At 46.3% G+C, this 16,754-nt stretch overlaps 6 protein-coding genes across 6 annotated transcripts; 5 read left to right on the plus strand and 1 right to left on the minus strand.

Annotated features, from left to right (window-relative positions):
• Positions 1 to 459: 459 nt before the first annotated feature.
• MIG2 (Mig2p) lies at positions 460 to 1,779 on the plus strand (the record flags this gene model as incomplete). Its single annotated transcript, XM_022611334.1, has 1 exon — positions 460 to 1,779. One exon carries the CDS (start codon positions 460 to 462, stop codon positions 1,777 to 1,779), a length of 1,320 nt encoding a protein of 439 aa, XP_022462753.1.
• Positions 1,780 to 2,134: 355 nt separating this feature from the next.
• On the plus strand, positions 2,135 to 3,304 carry SIP2 (Sip2p; the record flags this gene model as incomplete). The annotated part of the gene is made up of 1 exon (XM_022611335.1): positions 2,135 to 3,304. One exon carries the CDS (start codon positions 2,135 to 2,137, stop codon positions 3,302 to 3,304), a length of 1,170 nt encoding a protein of 389 aa, XP_022462754.1.
• Positions 3,305 to 3,750: 446 nt separating this feature from the next.
• Positions 3,751 to 6,852, plus strand: SPT16 (chromatin-remodeling protein SPT16; the record flags this gene model as incomplete). Its single annotated transcript, XM_022611336.1, has 1 exon — positions 3,751 to 6,852. One exon carries the CDS (start codon positions 3,751 to 3,753, stop codon positions 6,850 to 6,852), a length of 3,102 nt encoding a protein of 1,033 aa, XP_022462755.1.
• Positions 6,853 to 7,587: 735 nt separating this feature from the next.
• CHC1 (clathrin heavy chain) lies at positions 7,588 to 12,549 on the minus strand (the record flags this gene model as incomplete). The annotated part of the gene is made up of 1 exon (XM_022611337.1): positions 7,588 to 12,549. The coding sequence occupies one exon, from the start codon at positions 12,547 to 12,549 to the stop codon at positions 7,588 to 7,590; it is 4,962 nt and encodes a 1,653-aa protein (XP_022462756.1).
• A 746-nt stretch (positions 12,550 to 13,295) lies between these two features.
• On the plus strand, positions 13,296 to 15,548 carry POX1 (acyl-CoA oxidase; the record flags this gene model as incomplete). The annotated part of the gene is made up of 1 exon (XM_022611339.1): positions 13,296 to 15,548. One exon carries the CDS (start codon positions 13,296 to 13,298, stop codon positions 15,546 to 15,548), a length of 2,253 nt encoding a protein of 750 aa, XP_022462757.1.
• A 369-nt stretch (positions 15,549 to 15,917) lies between these two features.
• Positions 15,918 to 16,730, plus strand: KNAG0B00640 (uncharacterized protein; the record flags this gene model as incomplete). Its single annotated transcript, XM_022611340.1, has 1 exon — positions 15,918 to 16,730. One exon carries the CDS (start codon positions 15,918 to 15,920, stop codon positions 16,728 to 16,730), a length of 813 nt encoding a protein of 270 aa, XP_022462758.1.
• Positions 16,731 to 16,754: the final 24 nt, after the last annotated feature.

Raw genomic sequence — 16,754 nt, forward strand, 5'->3', positions numbered from 1 at the left:
TGGCATTCGTTGCCGGGTTCTGCCCGGGCGGGGGCCCCGCGGGCGCCTCCACAACCTCGCGCATTCCCGGCCGAGGTGTTCTTCCAGTTCGCCGGAAGAACCTCTCGGCCCCGCCCCGTTATTAATCCGGTCTCCTGCGGGGAAGTTTTTCCGGCGCCCGCTTTAACAAATTTCAGGTTTTTGCGCGGTTTTACCCCGCGGATCTGTGCGTCTTTTTTCCGGGGAAGCGCAGAAACGTGCGGAGGGAGGTACGAAATGAGAGTTTTTCCGAGATCTTTTTCGAGCTCGTTTCTCTGTAGTGATACCGGCGATTTACTTGTTCCGCGGTGTAGACGAGGTGGGCGTTTTGTTTGTATAAGATTCATTTATATATACCCCTGCTCGGTATTTGAGATTGGCCTGGGCTGTTTTGCAGATGGAGGGCTGGTTTACAAATGAACCAACACTGTATGAGAATCAATGGTGAAAACCGCTAACAACGTCGATTCGTTACCAGAAAATGATGAGAACAGGCCGTACAAGTGTGGGATCTGTTCGAGAGGGTTCCACAGGCTGGAGCACAAGAAGAGACATTTGAGGACGCACACGGGGGAGAAACCGCACAAGTGCGTCTTCCCAGGGTGCACGAAGGGGTTCAGTAGAGGTGACGAATTGAAGAGACATCTTAGAACACACACGGGGATCTCGTCGAGAAATATGAAGAACCAGGCCAGAAACTTCCACCAGCAGCCGCAGATGATCAGCATATACGGGGTCGACGGCGCTGACCCTTATAACATCCCAGTGATGATAACTCCGCAGGCGATGACAATGGCGGTGCCATTTCCTGGATTCCCACAACAACCGCAACCACAACCGCAGCAGCATTTTGGGATCGGCTACGCTCAAGCGTCTATGTCCCCACCATCGGAAAACCAACAAATAAATGGTACGCCGATAATGATGCCAATTGCAATTCCAGCGCAGCAGGTGAAACAACAGCAGCAGCACGTACAGCAACAACAAATGGGGTTCTGTCCAACGCCAGTTGGGTCGGCACCCAGTAATGCATTCTACTTGAGCACACAACCTTTCCCGCAATCTGGCAGCTCGTCGAATCTAAGTGACGCATCGTCGACTTATTCTAACGGTAGGTACCCTACGTCCACCGCGACTTCTATAAGTACGGCTCCCACGAAACCCCATTTCCCAGTCTCACCCACAAGTTTCACGGAAAGTTCTACATTTACAGAAACCCCATCCTCAGCTACACCCCCTTACTCGTTCAGAAGAACGATCAGCAATGCTTTGCACTCGCTTCAAGGTATGACTACAAATAAGCACAGCAACTCCCCCATACCAAACACGCCCCCCAAGAGCAATAAAGTAACGAAACTGCACACGCCTCAAGAGAACCTGCCGATATCTAATGCGAGCAGCTTGCTATCGTTAAACTCGATGCTTCTCCGTGATCAGCAACAACAGCAACAACAACTGAAACAAAGCCATCCGTCGACGATCGCGGAAGATTCCGGCAGCGACGACACCAGCAGCGACAGAATGTTGAAACTACACGTCAGCGACCCGCCCAGGAGCACCGGGAAGGCGCAATTCCATATATCCTCCGAGAACAACTCGGACAACGACGACGCCACGGGGGACGAAGAGCAAGACTGCGCGGTCCATCGCTCCCCAGTCGGTCCAGAAGAACAGGGCACCCGCGCCAAACGGTTCGGCGTCAAACTACCACCCGTAAGCAACCTGCTGAAACAGATTGACGTGTTCAACAAACCGCTATGAGCCAGTCGGAGCCTCCATTCACATACACATACACATACATGCATACGTACCATTTACTGTCATCTCTTATGAACATTACATTTAACAATTACGTACAATTTTCCACCTTTTTGTTTCTCGGATTTTGTAAGCGATAAAATGAGGTTAACTCCTATTACAAGGGAGAAGCTACGCTAAAAGGGGGAGCACTAGTCCTGGAGAGGTTCACACAGGACAGGTTGGCACGCACGAGAGGGACTTGAACGAGAGCAGTTGTCCTCCAGGCAAGTTTAAAGCTTGAATTGGTCGGATTGGAGAAGAAGAAGGGACTTTAACTATTTTACAAGTCTTGGCACTTTCTCTGGAACTAACGGATATGTCCTCGAGGTCAGATACTAAGGCTGCACAGGAAGATTTGGACGATGCGAAATTGCTGTGTTTGGGGGTGAACAGTTTGATGGCTGTCCCGACGGATGAGGAGGAAGCCAAGGCCATTGCAACGCACGGCGCGAGCACTGGGGGAGTCCCCAAGAAACTGGTCAAGCGGAAGTCCACACTCATCTTCGACGATGAGGGCGAGGAAGCGGGCAATCTAAGGGGTCAGGGGAAGTCGTCCGCGAGCACCGGCAGAGCAGACGGTATGTATGAAGGTGTGGAGACTATATCATCGAGCAGCAGCGGAGATTCATTGACAAGTGTTGAGGACGATACTGATGCGAATAAAAGTGGGAAACTGTCCACTTCTACAAGCAAGAGACACCTAAGCATTGCGGAATTGTCGAGAACGACGTCGCAGATTTCGACGAGGAAGTATGTGGATAGGATGGTCACCGTGGACGTCGTCTGGCAACAGGGCGGACACAAAGTGTACGTGACCGGGTCGTTCACCGCGTGGAAGAAGATGGTCGGGCTCGTTGACGACCCGGATAGGCCCGGTGTTAAGCATGTTCGGTTGAAGCTGCCCGTGGGGACACACAAGTTCCGGTTTGTCGTCGACAATGAACTGCGGTTCAGCGATTTCTTGCCCACGGCGACGGACCAGACCGGGAATTTCGTCAACTACATAGAGGTGAAACCCTCTGAGGAGACTCTGGAGCTCGAAAAAGACATCAAGAAGATGTCACTGCGCTCAAAGTTGGCATTGAAGATCCGGAGCGAGCCGGACAACATTGATAACGGGTACACCCGGTACCACGACTCGACGAACTTGGCACTCGAAACCTACAAGTACATAACGAAGATCCCCGTCGTGTTCCGAGACCCGAAAATTATGGAGCAGTACTACCAGACCGTCGAGCAAAACAAGAATAAAAGCCACATGGCGTGGCTTCTACCTCCAGAATTGCCATCGCAGTTGGAGAGATGCATCCTAAACAACAAAAATGAGGACACAGACAATGGGCCTTGCGAACTGACCACTCCGAACTACGTCACTTTGAACCACTTGCTAACGAGCAGCATTAAAAACAATATGCTCTGCCTTGGTTGTTCAGTTAGATACAGGCAAAAATACGTGACCCAAGTGTATTACACGCCATTAGAATAGCTCCTCCGGTTTTCTCTCTCGAACACTTCACATAGTACATCACAATGAAGGGTCAGGAGAGACCACTTACCAGGAATTCAAGGTCGGGTTGAAACGGAGGCCTATCAGTAGCACACAGAGTTTATATTCCCTAAAACAGACTACAGAGCTGTTCATCGGGGGCCCAGAGGCTACCGGATCAAAAGCGTCAGGGTAACAGTCGCTACTTTCTTCAACAATAAAATAAGATAAAAAAATTTGCAGTTTAAGAAGAAGTGAAGAAACGACTAGCTGACGGGAAAGTATTGCGTTTTGCTGGTAGAAATTCGACTGTGCCTGTCTTCCGTCGCTGTACCTGTCAATTAACAAGGGGTTAAGCCTATTTGTATTTTTTTCTCTTTACATCTCAGTCTCGGTCTTCTTTTTATTAGGTTCTTGACGGTGTCATTGTAGGATTGACGAACAAAATGGACGACCTTAATATAGACTTTCCACTCTTCAAAGAGAGAATATTGAAGTTACACAAGAGCTTCCACGATTTTGAGAATGGTCCCGATTCGTTGCTGTTTACTTTGGGTTCCTCCAATGCGGAAAACCCGTACCAGAAAACCACCATATTCCATAACTGGATCTTGGGTTACGAATTTCCTGCTACATTGATTGCACTGGTCCCAGGTAAGATTATTTTTATCACCAGTGCTGCGAAGGCCAGACATTTGCTGAAAGCAGTGGAACTCTTCAAGAAGGAGGAGGACGGCGTCACGCTGGAGATCTGGCAGAGAAACAGTAAAGAGCCAGAACACAACAAAAAGCTGTTTGAGGATGCAGTGGAGGCAGTCGCCAGCGCTGGTAAAAACGTCGGGGTGCCGGTCAAGGATTCTTACCAGGGGAAGTTCATGCACGAGTGGAATCCGATCTGGGAGGAGGCCGTCAAGGCACGCGAGTTCAACGTCGTTGACGTTTCGCTAGGGCTGTCAAAAATATGGGAAACAAAGGACCCGAAGGAACAAGCGTTCATAGCCGTTGCTAGTTCAGGTTCTGACAACTTCATGAACCTGATGACAGACGAGCTGGTTAAGGCTGTCGACGAGGAATTGAAGATCACCAATGCGAAACTCGCTGACAAAGTGGAAAACAAAATAGATGACGCGAAGTACTTGAAGAAAATTTCTCCGCAACTGGCAGCATTGTGTCCTGAGTCGCATAAATTCAACATCGATCTGCTGGACTGGACTTACTCCCCAATCTTGCAATCGGGACAAAAATTTGACTTAAAAGTATCTGCTAGGTCAGATAACAACCAACTATACGGTACCGGTTGTATCCTTGCGTCGTGCGGTATTCGTTACAATAACTACTGTTCCAACGTCACTAGGACTTTCTTGATTGATCCATCAGAGGAGGTTGTCAGCAACTACGATTTTCTGCTACAGCTGCAACGGGAAATTGCCAGCAGTTTTTTGAAAGTTGGCAAGACTCCAAAGGAAGTGTACGAATCAACTGTACAGTACATTGAAAAGGAAAGACCAGATATGTCTCCACATTTCACCAAAAATGTCGGCTTCCTTTTGGGTCTTGAGTTTAGAGACTCGAACTTTGTGCTGAACGCAAAGAACGACTATCGTAAAGTCCAACGCGGGGACTGCTTCAACCTTTCGTTTGGGTTCAACGACTTGAAAGACTCTAAATCGGGCAATAACTATGCATTGCAACTCGCCGATACTGTTCAGATCCCACTGGATGAGACGCAAGACCCAGTGTTCCTGACCACATGTACCAAATCCAGAGCCCAAATATCTTTCTATTTCAACAATGACGAAGAGGATGATTCCAAGAAGAAAAAGCCTGTGCCGTCCGCCAAGCACGAACTGAATTCTAAGATTTTAAGAACAAAACTACGTGGGGAGGCTCGTAACGAATCAGAGGACGCCCAAAAGGAGCAGATTCGTAGAGAGAACCAAAGGAAATTACACGAGAAATTGCAAAAGGACGGTCTGCTGCGGTTCAGTGCAGCCGATGCGACTGGTACAGATAGTGAACCCTTACAAGTGTTCAAGAAATACGAATCTTACGTGCATGAATCTCAGATTCCAAATAACGTTCGTGATTTGAGAGTACACGTCGATTGGAAGACACAGACCGTTATCCTACCGATTTACGGTAGGCCAGTTCCGTTCCATATCAACTCTTACAAAAATGGTTCTAAGAATGAGGAAGGGGAATACACATACTTACGGTTGAATTTCCACGCGCCGGGATCATCAGGAGGTTTTTCCAAAAGAATCACAGAATTACCCTATGACGACTCTCCAGATAATCAATTTGTTCGTTCTATAACTCTGAGATCCAAGGATGGTGATCGGATGGCGGATGCATTCAAGCAAATTGTGGATTTGAAGAAAGAATCGACAAAGAGAGAACAGGAACGGAAAGTCATGGCTGACGTTGTTCAACAAGACAGGTTGATTGAAAACAGAAGTGGAAGAACCAAAAGACTAGACCAAATATTTGTTAGACCAAGTCCGGATGCTAAGCGTGTCCCAAGTACTGTGTTCATTCACGAGAACGGTATCAGATACCAATCTCCTTTGAGGACAGACAGTAGAATAGACATCCTATTCTCCAACATAAAAAATCTGGTCTTCCAATCCTGTAAGGGCGAACTGATTGTCGTTATCCATATACATTTGAAGAATCCAATCTTGATGGGAAAGAAAAAGATTCAAGATGTGCAATTTTACCGTGAAGCCTCCGATATTGCAGTCGATGAAACTGGTGGTGGCAGACGTGGCCAGAGCAGATTCAGAAGATATGGGGACGAAGATGAACTTGAGCAAGAACAAGAAGAAAGAAGGAAGAGGGTCGCTCTCGATAAAGAATTCAGGTACTTTGCGGACGCTATTTCTGAAGCCTCAAAGGGTCTTGTGAGTGTTGAAAGCACCTTCAGAGACCTGGGTTTCCAAGGTGTCCCTAACAGATCTGCAGTATTTTGTATGCCAACTACCGATTGTTTGGTCCAACTGATTGAACCTCCATTCTTGGTGGTCAACCTGGAAGAGATCGAAATTTGTATCTTGGAAAGAGTGCAGTTTGGTTTGAAGAATTTTGATGTTGTCTTTGTTTACAAGGATTTTAACAAACCTGTAACCCATATCAACACGGTCCCAATTGAATCTCTAGATTTCTTGAAGCAATGGTTGACTGATATGGACATTCCATACACTGTTTCGACAATTAACCTGAACTGGAGCACGATTATGAAGTCGTTGCAAGAAGATCCTCATCAATTTTTCTTAGACGGTGGCTGGAGTTTCTTAGCTACTGGTTCTGATGACGAAGCGTCCGACGAGAGTGAGGAAGAAATTAGTGAGTACGAGGCGTCTGAAGAAGACCCTAGTGATGAAAGTGCAATCTCCGAAGATGACTATTCTGACAGCGAGGCAGATGATGTGAGTGACGCCGATGGAGACGATTTCAGCGGTGGATCCAGTCAAGAGGAAGGTGAAGACTGGGATGAATTGGAAAAGAAAGCGGCAAAGGCTGATCGTACAAGTGCTATAAGGGATTAAATGGTGTAATGATGCTCAAAACTCCTGCCAATAGTCATGTTCTCCGGTATGTATGCGTGTTTGATATATGTTTCAGTAAAATGAGGCTTTTGTATCTCTGAGTCTTCCTGATGAAGAAGTTAACCTATAAGAAGCTGAAATTTGATATAGTTCATACTTAATAAAGAGTCTGTAAGAGCTAAAGCAGGTTGTGATTGTTTAAAGTGTATAAAGGATTCTGATATTGTGTAGTTACGCCGTATACGTAAAGTATGTAGTTATATCAGTTGTGCTTGCTTGTCTGAGACTAGTTCGTTGGTTGAGTCCTGGATTCAGATGCGGTCTTGAAAGATGTCGGTGCAGATACCTTGCAGCTTATATATGTTCCGGATAACGGGCCATCCGCGTGTCTCGAGCTCGTATACTCACATGTTGGGTTTTTAATAGTTCACAGCACTGTATTTTGATAGGGTAATGGGTCATGAGTCCATTCCCAAAGAGAGTTCCCAATTTATCCTCACAAAGTCATTGATCCACCTGAAAATAGATGTAAAGAAAGGTTTGATTTAAAGGTCACCTAATATATATAAAGTTAGTATAGATTAGTGCATCCAAAGTAGCGTAGCATTTGCTTCGAGACAGGTTTGAGAAAAAAGTCTCTTATTGAAACACTCGGTGGTGGCAAGAAGATCCCTAAGCTTTCATAACCCCCTCAGATTATGTCAGCAAATCATCTTGCAGCACAACATAGGGCATTTAATACCCTGTCGATTGTCCGTACATTGCTCCGCTGGTTAGCATTAAAGGTTCGCCGTCGGCGTTCCCATTACCAATACTTCCATTTTCTGCAAATTTTTTAGAAAGCTCGTTGATTTTGTCGTTCTGTTCCTTTTTGATCGATATCTCGTATGGCTTTGTGTAATCAGAGAGGTTATTCAACCACGATAATTCTAATACTTGGTCGTACCTCACTAAGTTGTAAGCAATGTAGAGAAGGGCAACGTAGGCTTCCTTGTTGCCAGTGTCGACGAAATACGTCAATAGTTGCTGGACGACCTTCTCGTCTTGAGAAATGGAGGCTGTTTCAATTGCATCCTTCCATAACTGATCTTCCTTCAAAATTGCCAAACTCTTTGTCCACTTTTTGTTTCTACGATACAATAAAGCCGCAATTTTTCTGAAGAAAATCAAAGAGTGTGTTTCCAAACGAGCAGCAAGTGCTAGCTGGTCAAATTTGTCGTAAGAGTTAATGGCATCTTCCAAAGACTTGTAGTCTTCCTCTTCAACCATGATATCGTGATAAGCCTGGTTAACAACAGAGTTGTTTTTTGGCAACACGTTTATCAGGAAGGCTTTAATCAACGGCAAGTTATCAGATTTTGCGAAGATCTTCACAGTTCTTGGAATATCCAATCTTGGTGTCAAAACAGAAAGAAGATCCACCAATAAAGATGGGTGCTCTTTCACATAAAAGTTGATTGCCTTGTAGTATATTTCCAAATTCGAAATCTTAACAATAACCTCCTTGAAGTAGTCGTGGTCAAAGTCCTTGGTTGACTTTTCAATCAAAGCTAGCGCAGCATTGTCCCACTCATCGTAATGAGCATATAGGAAAATCAGCTCCTGCCACAAGTGGGCGTCTTCCACAGCTCTAATTGCCTTTGGAATGTTTAGTCTAGACCAGAATAACTTCAAGTGTTCAAAGACCTTGGCACTGTCATATTTACAGTACAGGATAGCCAATTCGGTAAACATACCCATATGAGCTCTTTCCAAACCTAGACCAACCTCGAACAATGATATCAACTCCTCGAAATATCCATTGGCTTCGTACTTCTCAACCAACGCGTCTAACTCTTCGGCATGTACAATCAAGTTTAAGCCACAAATCTGGGCCAATCTAAATTCTTTTTGGTCAATACAGGCGTCGTTTACCAACTTCCACACCTTGATGTTTGAAGCCTTTCTAGCTGTGTCGACTGCTGCTTGGTAATCACCTAGGTAAACAAGGGTGGATGATAGTTTAGAGTAGTTAGATACTGCACTGAAACACAATTTAGCAGCTTGGTAGTTCTCACTCTCTAGTAATTGATCACCGACCAGGTTCAAATTAGCGGCACTCGACCCATGCAACATATTCTCAATGTCCTGGATTCTGTCAAGTCTGGCGTAGCATAAAATCAATGACCCGTCTATCTTAGATTCTTTTAAGGTCTTTCTGGCCATCACCAAGTAAGGAATCAACTCCTCGTACTTGCCAGCATGTTCAGCAATCTCAATAACGTTCTCGTAATTAGATGGATCGTTGGCTTTGATGTAGGAGTCAAGGGCGTCAGGAATACGCAACCCGTCTAATTGGGACGTACCAAGTTGCGACCACAATTCCGGTGTGTTGATCTTATCAACATATGTCGCAGCTCTATCCAGAGACATAATTTCTTCAACTAGAACTGTCAAAGCCTTGCTGTGCATCTCGTGTTTGTCATAGATTTCGAATGCTTCCTCCTTCAAATCGTGTTCGATACATAATGGGGCAATTTCATCCGCGTCATAGTTGTCCAATTTTTCAATGTAAGTCGCAACCTTGGCTGGTTCGTACTTGATTGCTGACAGAAGCAGTAGGCCTTGCAGCGCAACATTGTCATTGAAAGGAGAAGGCTCCAGGATGATCTTTTCCAATAATTCGATCAGTTCTAACTTCAAACCGTTAGTCATGAACGCTTGGACAGTTAAAGAAACTGGTTCAGGGTCAGTCAATTCAGGAATACCGACGGAGATCACAGAGTCAATCAGTTGTCTTCTATGGATATTCTCAGCGTCTAGGACTTTGTTCCACAAATTCAAATCTGAACGCTTCAGTAAGTACCTTGCTTGGTATTTGTACATGTCGTTTTCGTTGGTGATTCTGATCAAGTCGTCGTCGTTGGACCCCTTATCGTAAGCGATGTAGGCAAGGTATGGGTCTCTTTTTTCACAGTAAAGACCAACGTTCAAAGTATCGTACTGGTCGTTTTCCTTCAAAAATTTCTCTGGAGAATTGTTAGAATCAATGTAGATTTTGGCAAGAGCATTGAAAATAGCTCGATCTTGAGACCCTTGAGCTAAGCTCTTCTCAAGATATGGCAGTAGCAGCTTCAATCTGTTCTTCTTCTCCACTTCAGTGGTCAGATCGTCGATTGGGACCTGACCTAGAACAGAATCCAGTAAGCCCTGGATAAATTTCTCATCACAGTCCATGTCGATCAAGGCGCCAACAACGTCAGGGGTCTTGGATGGGTTGACTTGCTGCACATAAGTTTCGATAAACTTCAAGTTTTGAGATTTGTACAAATGTAGGATCATCTCGTGGACAAAATCGAAACGGTCACAAACGATAACAAAAGGTAGCTGGTCTGGTAAATTGGCATCCTTCAAAAAGTTCTTGACTCTCTCTGGATCGTAGACGTTGTTACTTCTAACAATTCTTTCAATTTCGTTACTCTGACCCATTTTGGCAGCAGCCTCAATATATTTGTAAACAACATCCTTGTCCTCAGTCAAGTTAACCAAAGACGCCAAGTAATAGTACAATCCTTCGGTGGCTTTGTAATCCTCGAACAACTTAATCAACACATTGGAGCCAATCAGATCGGAAAACTTGGTTGCCACTTGGACTACAATTTGCGTATTAGCTTGGAGGTTATTGTCCATCAACGCTTTCAAACAGGTCAACGATTGTTCAACGTTCAACTTACCGAAGAATCCGACAATCCAATCAACAGGTAGGGCCGAAGTATGCACAATGCATCTCTTCAAGTCTGGAAGATCCGTGTAGTTTTCCAAAGCCCTTTGGAACAACCCTGCCTTTTCAGCCAATGACGCGATAGTGGGTTTATCGTAGTGGGAAAAAATGTTGTTCCCGAGGATGGCGTCTGCGACTTGTGGGGCGTGTAGTAGGTTGACCTCCAAAACACGGGTTTGTAGATGGCCTTGGTCTGGGGTATCCGCCTTCAAAGCATCCAACAACAAGGAAGTACCTTGTTGGATGTGGTTCTGAGAGAAGAACAGGTCTGCGATCTTTTCGATATCCAAACCCGAAGCTACAGCTGGGTTCTGCAACAACGAGATTGCAAACTCGGAGGCTCTGTCTGGTGAAGTTCTAATGATGTTTGCCAGTAAGACCAAGAAGTTTGGTTGGTAGGAGACCTTTTCCGCGTAAGGGATAATCTTGTCAAATTGTTGCAATTCAGCAAGGCAGGTTATTACCTCCGCATGGGAGTTGGCCCTTAGGTAGCAAGCCAGGGCCAAAGTGGTATCGAACGGTTTGACGATGTCACCGAGCTCCTCTGAACATTCGAGTTTGTCCTCCTTCAACCATTTTTCAAACAGTTGCTTCCTGTCCTGTTGCAGGACGGGTCTAGCCAGTTCGATGGTCTCCTCTTTGTTCAGTTTACCCGTGTCTAGCAGAGTGGAAAAGTACAGTAGGATTGGCGAGATGGCGCCTGGAGCAGCTTGAACATTTTTCAATCTGTTGATGGTGTTACTGTTTCTCAGCGACTGGGAGGACGCGGCGACTTTTGCTGCGTTTTGGTAATCCCCCTGTTGCAGCAGTGTTTCGAACTGTTTGCTGAACAAGTCGTCTGCACCTGGGAGGCCACCTCTCTTGGCTACTGTGAGTGCCAAAGTGACATTGGACAGTTTCTCCAGGATGTAGGGAACAATCTGGGAGGTGGAGATCTCCACTGCAAGGACTTGACCCTTCTTGTTGATGCATGCGATACCGTTGTTGTCGTGGTATGATGCTGCGGTGAAGACGGATTCTGCGGTAATTCTGTTGACGAAAAGATTGGTCCCCGTTTCCAACTCGTACAGGTGGATGAACCCGTATTTGGTTAGGATGTAGATGATCCCGTACTTCTCGGACACTTTCAACGCAATGGGGAAATCGTTGCTTGCGTCTGCTGGGAAGAAGATATCTGCAGATTTTTTTGCGTACTGTACTGGTGCAGCAGCGTTGTGGTCGATCTCGATGATTCTCAATTCACCAGCACCCGTGGCGGTGTTCCTGGTCCCCGTGACAAAGATCTGCAGCTTCTCTGACCCGTTGCCCTCCATGAAGATTTCACTGAAGATGGCGACGTGGCCGTCGATAGCCTGGGATATGTTACGTTGTTTGGAGTACAATTGGATCTTCCCTCCAATGTGGCCGTTCTCTTGGATGATACCAACAGTGGCAAACCAGTCTAGTTTCTTGTTTGCCACGACGTTGATGATCTGGCAGTTGTTCAAGTTCTGGTGTCTCTGCGTGAGCATCTGTGGCTTGCTGTTGACGTTCCCGTCAAACACGGAGCAAGTAAGAATAGCCCTTGCTGTGACGAACACAAGCACGTCGTCACTGACCCATTTCCAGAAGATAGCAGGTTCATCCAGCGTGAAGGATTTGAGCTTAGTTTTCGTCTCCAAGTTGAATATTTGGACGATGGTCCCATTGGCTCTGACACAGATGACTTTCTGTGTTGGGTGCATGATCGCAGAGTCCCCGCCCATGTTCTTCCTCGTGACGGCGTTGTTATCTGCAAGATCGACGATCGCGACCGAGTTGTGACCATCCTGCGATTCTCTCACGGTGACGAAATGATCACTCTCGAACGTGGTGGACCTGAAGTCTAGGGATTGAGGGGAAATCCCTAGAGCGGTCAAGTCCACCAGTTCTGTGAATTCAATTGGCAGATCGCTCATGTTGTTGTTGTCGTTGTTGACGTGTGTGTGAGTGTAAAAGTGTCGCCTCTCTGTATCTCTTTATTTAGTTTGTGGTTTCCTCTTAGTTAATATCAGAAACCAAAAAAAACCTGTTCAAAAGAGGGGGGGGGAAGAAAGTCGAGGTGAAAGATACAACGCTATATTCAAACCGATTGAAAGCGGACAAGGCGATAGTAGAGTAGCAGTAAGAAAACGAGCGCTTGATGTGCTGGAGTGGTGGGGAGAGTAGTTACGGAAAACACTGTAGTATATGTGTGTGATTTGTGAACAACTGTTCTGGACTCGACAGCAGAAACAGGGCTTAACACTTGAGGTTTCCGTGAAAAGCGATGAAAAACGGGGAAAAACTGGAAAAAAACTAACAAGCGGGTAACACTTGCAAATTAGGGTTGAACTTCAACAAGTAATTAGGGCTTTGAATGGTAGCGCCGTCTACCCAATGGCGCTACCATTTTTTGGAAAAGCGGCACGGCGCTACCACACCGCAGACAGCTCGTCGGAAACTTCGCTTTTCTCCGAAAGACTTATTTTTCCCCAACGAAAAGAGGGCCGTTGGGGAAAACAGCGGTTCTGGGCGGCAAAAGGGAAAAGGGACGGTATATATATAAAGGGAAGAAGTAGATTGGATAATATTGATCTTCCCTGTTATTTGTTCTTCTCGGTTTTGTTCTTTGCAGTTGGAGTCCCGGAAACAAACACACATAGAGTTTTGACAGATATTTTAAATGACGAGAGTTTCTTCGACAGATACATCGCAGCCCGTGTTTGAGCCCGTGCGGCTTTTGCGTACGGAGCGGGAGCGGTCGCAGTTGAAGACAGATGAGATTAACACTTTCTTGGAGTCCTCTCCGGAGCAGAGACAGTTGACACATGAGCTGATCGACCAGATCGTTAATGACCCCGTTTTGAAATGTGACACTGGGTACTACGAACAGGAGAAACTGCAAGAGAGGGAAAACACGGTGAAGAAGATCGCAAGGCTCGCTTTGTACATGGAGGAAGATATCAAGACAGTGAGACAACACTTCAAGGGGACGGACCTGTTCCAGTCTTTGCAAGAGGACAGTGGCAGTCTGCCACCTTTGAGTAACAAGGACCTATCAATATTCGATAAGAGACTGTCCCTGCTGGCAAACATCGACCCGCAGTTGTCCACCAGGGTTGGGGTCCACTTGGGGCTCTTTGGTAACTGTATCAAGGGGAACGGTACTGACGAGCAGATCAAGTACTGGCTACAGGAACGCGGGGCTGTTCTATTGAAGGGTATCTACGGCTGCTTTGCAATGACCGAACTTGGGCACGGGTCAAACGTCGCAAACTTGCAAACACGGGCAACGTACAATCAAAACACGGACACATTCACCATTAACACCCCGGACCTCACAGCGACTAAATGGTGGATTGGGGGCGCCGCACACTCAGCGACACACTCCGCAGTATACGCTAGGCTTATCGTCAAGGGTAAGGACTACGGTGTGAAAACTTTCGTTGTGCCCTTACGGGACCCTGTCAACTTCCAGTTGCTTCCAGGGATCACCATCGGGGACATTGGCAAAAAAATGGGCAGAGACGGTATCGACAACGGTTGGATCCAGTTCAGAAACGTTGTGATCCCAAGAGAGTACATGCTTTCTAGGTTCGCCAAAGTGACCCCCACTGAAGACGGTAAAGACGTGCAAGTGAACATTGAGCCGCAACTCGATCAGATCTCAGGGTATTCAGCCCTGCTGAGCGGTAGGGTGAACATGGTCATGGACTCGTTCAGGTTCGGATCCAAGTTTGTTACCATCGCCACGAGGTACTCAGTTGGGAGGCAGCAATTCGCAAGCACAAAGGGCGCAGAGGAGTCTCAGTTGATTGACTACTCACTGCACCAGTACAGAGTGCTCCCTCAGTTGGCCATCGCGTATATGGTGTCCCCCGCGGCTTTCAATTTGATGAGCACGTACTACTCAACACTAGACGAACTGTACTCTGTCTCCTCAAACAAAAACGACAAAGGTTTGAAGACGGTTAGCGCCAAGTTGAAGAATTTGTTCATATCGAGCGCAAGTTTAAAGGCAACAAACACCTGGCTTGTCGCCAACTTGATCGATGAGTTGAGACAGTGCTGCGGTGGACATGGGTATTCTCAGTACAACGGGTTTGGTAAGGGGTACAACGATTGGGTTGTGCAATGCACCTGGGAAGGTGACAACAACATTCTTTCCCTAACGTCCGCAAAATCCATTCTCAAGAAATTCGTGGACGCGGCCACAAAGGGTAAGTTCGACGAGGAGCTGGACTCAGACCTTTTCGACTACTTGGACCCCAATTTCATCAGGCAGGTGTACACCCACGAAGCAGAGGCTGATTTGGTTGACGACGACTTGAGCTCGTACGTCGAGGTCTGGTCTATAGCGCTCGTGAGCCTGCTCGTCCATATCGGGAAGACGATCCAAAAGACCAAGGACTTCGAAAGAATAACAAAGCTGCTGATCCTAGTATCCAAGTTTCATGCCTTCCACACAATGTTGAAGGCTTACTACGAGAAGTTAAGCGATAACGCGTCCCCAGTTAAGGATGAGGCCACCAAGGAGGCCCTATGGGATGTCTTTAAGCTGTACTCCGTCTACTTTATCGACAAGTTTTCCGGAGAATTCCAGCAGTTCAAGATCTTCACGCCCAGCCAGATCACCACTTTAGTCCAGCCAAAATTGTTGGAACTACTCCCCAAGATCCGGCAAAACTGTATCGCGCTGACCGATGCCTTCGAACTGCCTGACCAAATGTTGAACGCTCCAATTGGCTATTTCGACGGGGACATATACCACAATTATTTCAACGAGGTGGTCAAGAACAACCCGACCGAGCCGGATGGGGCTGGGAAACCACCCTACCATGCGATGTTGACCACCATGTTGTCGAGAGGGTACGAGACGGACGAAAGACTGGGCGGGTCCTCCAGTACCTCGGTTTTGGAGAAACTTGGGAAGTGACCGTTCCCTGTGCCACCCTCCTCCCTTTTAGTTCATATTCTTTTGTGTATCTTCTTTATATTTATATATGTTACGTATCTCTTCTATATCTTAACGTGTGATGAAACCTACTTTACAAAAAGCACATTCTACCTCTTTTTCTCTCTCTTTTTTTTCACTGACAGTTTGTTTTTTTTTTTAGTTCTACATCGAAGCCATGTGGTAAACCGTCGCTGTCAACAGGTATATAACGAACAGTTTCTCGAAATAGTTTCGCGTTTGCTTACATTGTGTCCTGGTAGGTGATACAATTTACCTTGTACTCTTCAATATTAAGTAAAACACACAGTTCACAGCTGATACGACAAACGAGGGGAATTTAAATAGAAGATGTCTAAAGTAACAAAGAGAAATAACGACAGGGCAAGCTCGAGATGCGCAAGTGACGTGGGAAGCAGCAGCGATTCTGAAAGCGACATTGATATCCCTGAGAGAAGACTGAGACGGTCGTCGAGTCTTTTGTCATTCGATACATCTCCTCTGGCGCCACCCAACGAGACGGATATCGCCAATTTTACAAGTGATGCCCACCATTTCAGCATGATCAGAAATCTACACATGGCCGATTATATCACCATGCTGAACGGTTTCTCTGGTTTCTACTCGATCATATCTTGTCTGAGATTTACTTTGACAGGTAAACCACACTACATGCAACGTGCTTACTTCTTCATATTCCTAGGTATGTGCTTCGATTTTCTGGACGGGCGTGTGGCACGTCTAAGACATAGGTCCTCCTTGATGGGTCAAGAATTAGATTCGCTAGCTGACCTAGTCTCCTTCGGAGTGGCACCTGCAACCACCGCATTCGCAATTGGCATACAGTCGACGCTGGACGTGTTTGTGCTGTCGTTTTTCGTGCTCTGTGGGTTGGCAAGATTGGCAAGATTCAACGTAACAGTCGGGCAACTACCAAAGGATTTGACTGGTAAGTCAAAGTTTTTTGAGGGGTTTCCCATGCCAACATCCCTAGTGCTGGTGTTGTTGATGGTCTGTCTTGTTGCTAAGGGCTTGATATTCGATAAATTGCCGTTTGGCATTGTGAGAGAAGGTCAGTATTTCGAGTTCCACCCAATCGTTCTGCTATTTTTTATCCACGGTTGCGGTATGATCTCCAAGAGTATGAAGATTCCAAAATTATGATACCATAGCAAAATCCCACAGCAT

The sequence above is a fragment of the Huiozyma naganishii genome, chromosome 2 (assembly GCF_000348985.1).
Source record: "Huiozyma naganishii CBS 8797 chromosome 2, complete genome".
Taxonomy (NCBI): domain Eukaryota; kingdom Fungi; phylum Ascomycota; class Saccharomycetes; order Saccharomycetales; family Saccharomycetaceae; genus Huiozyma; species Huiozyma naganishii.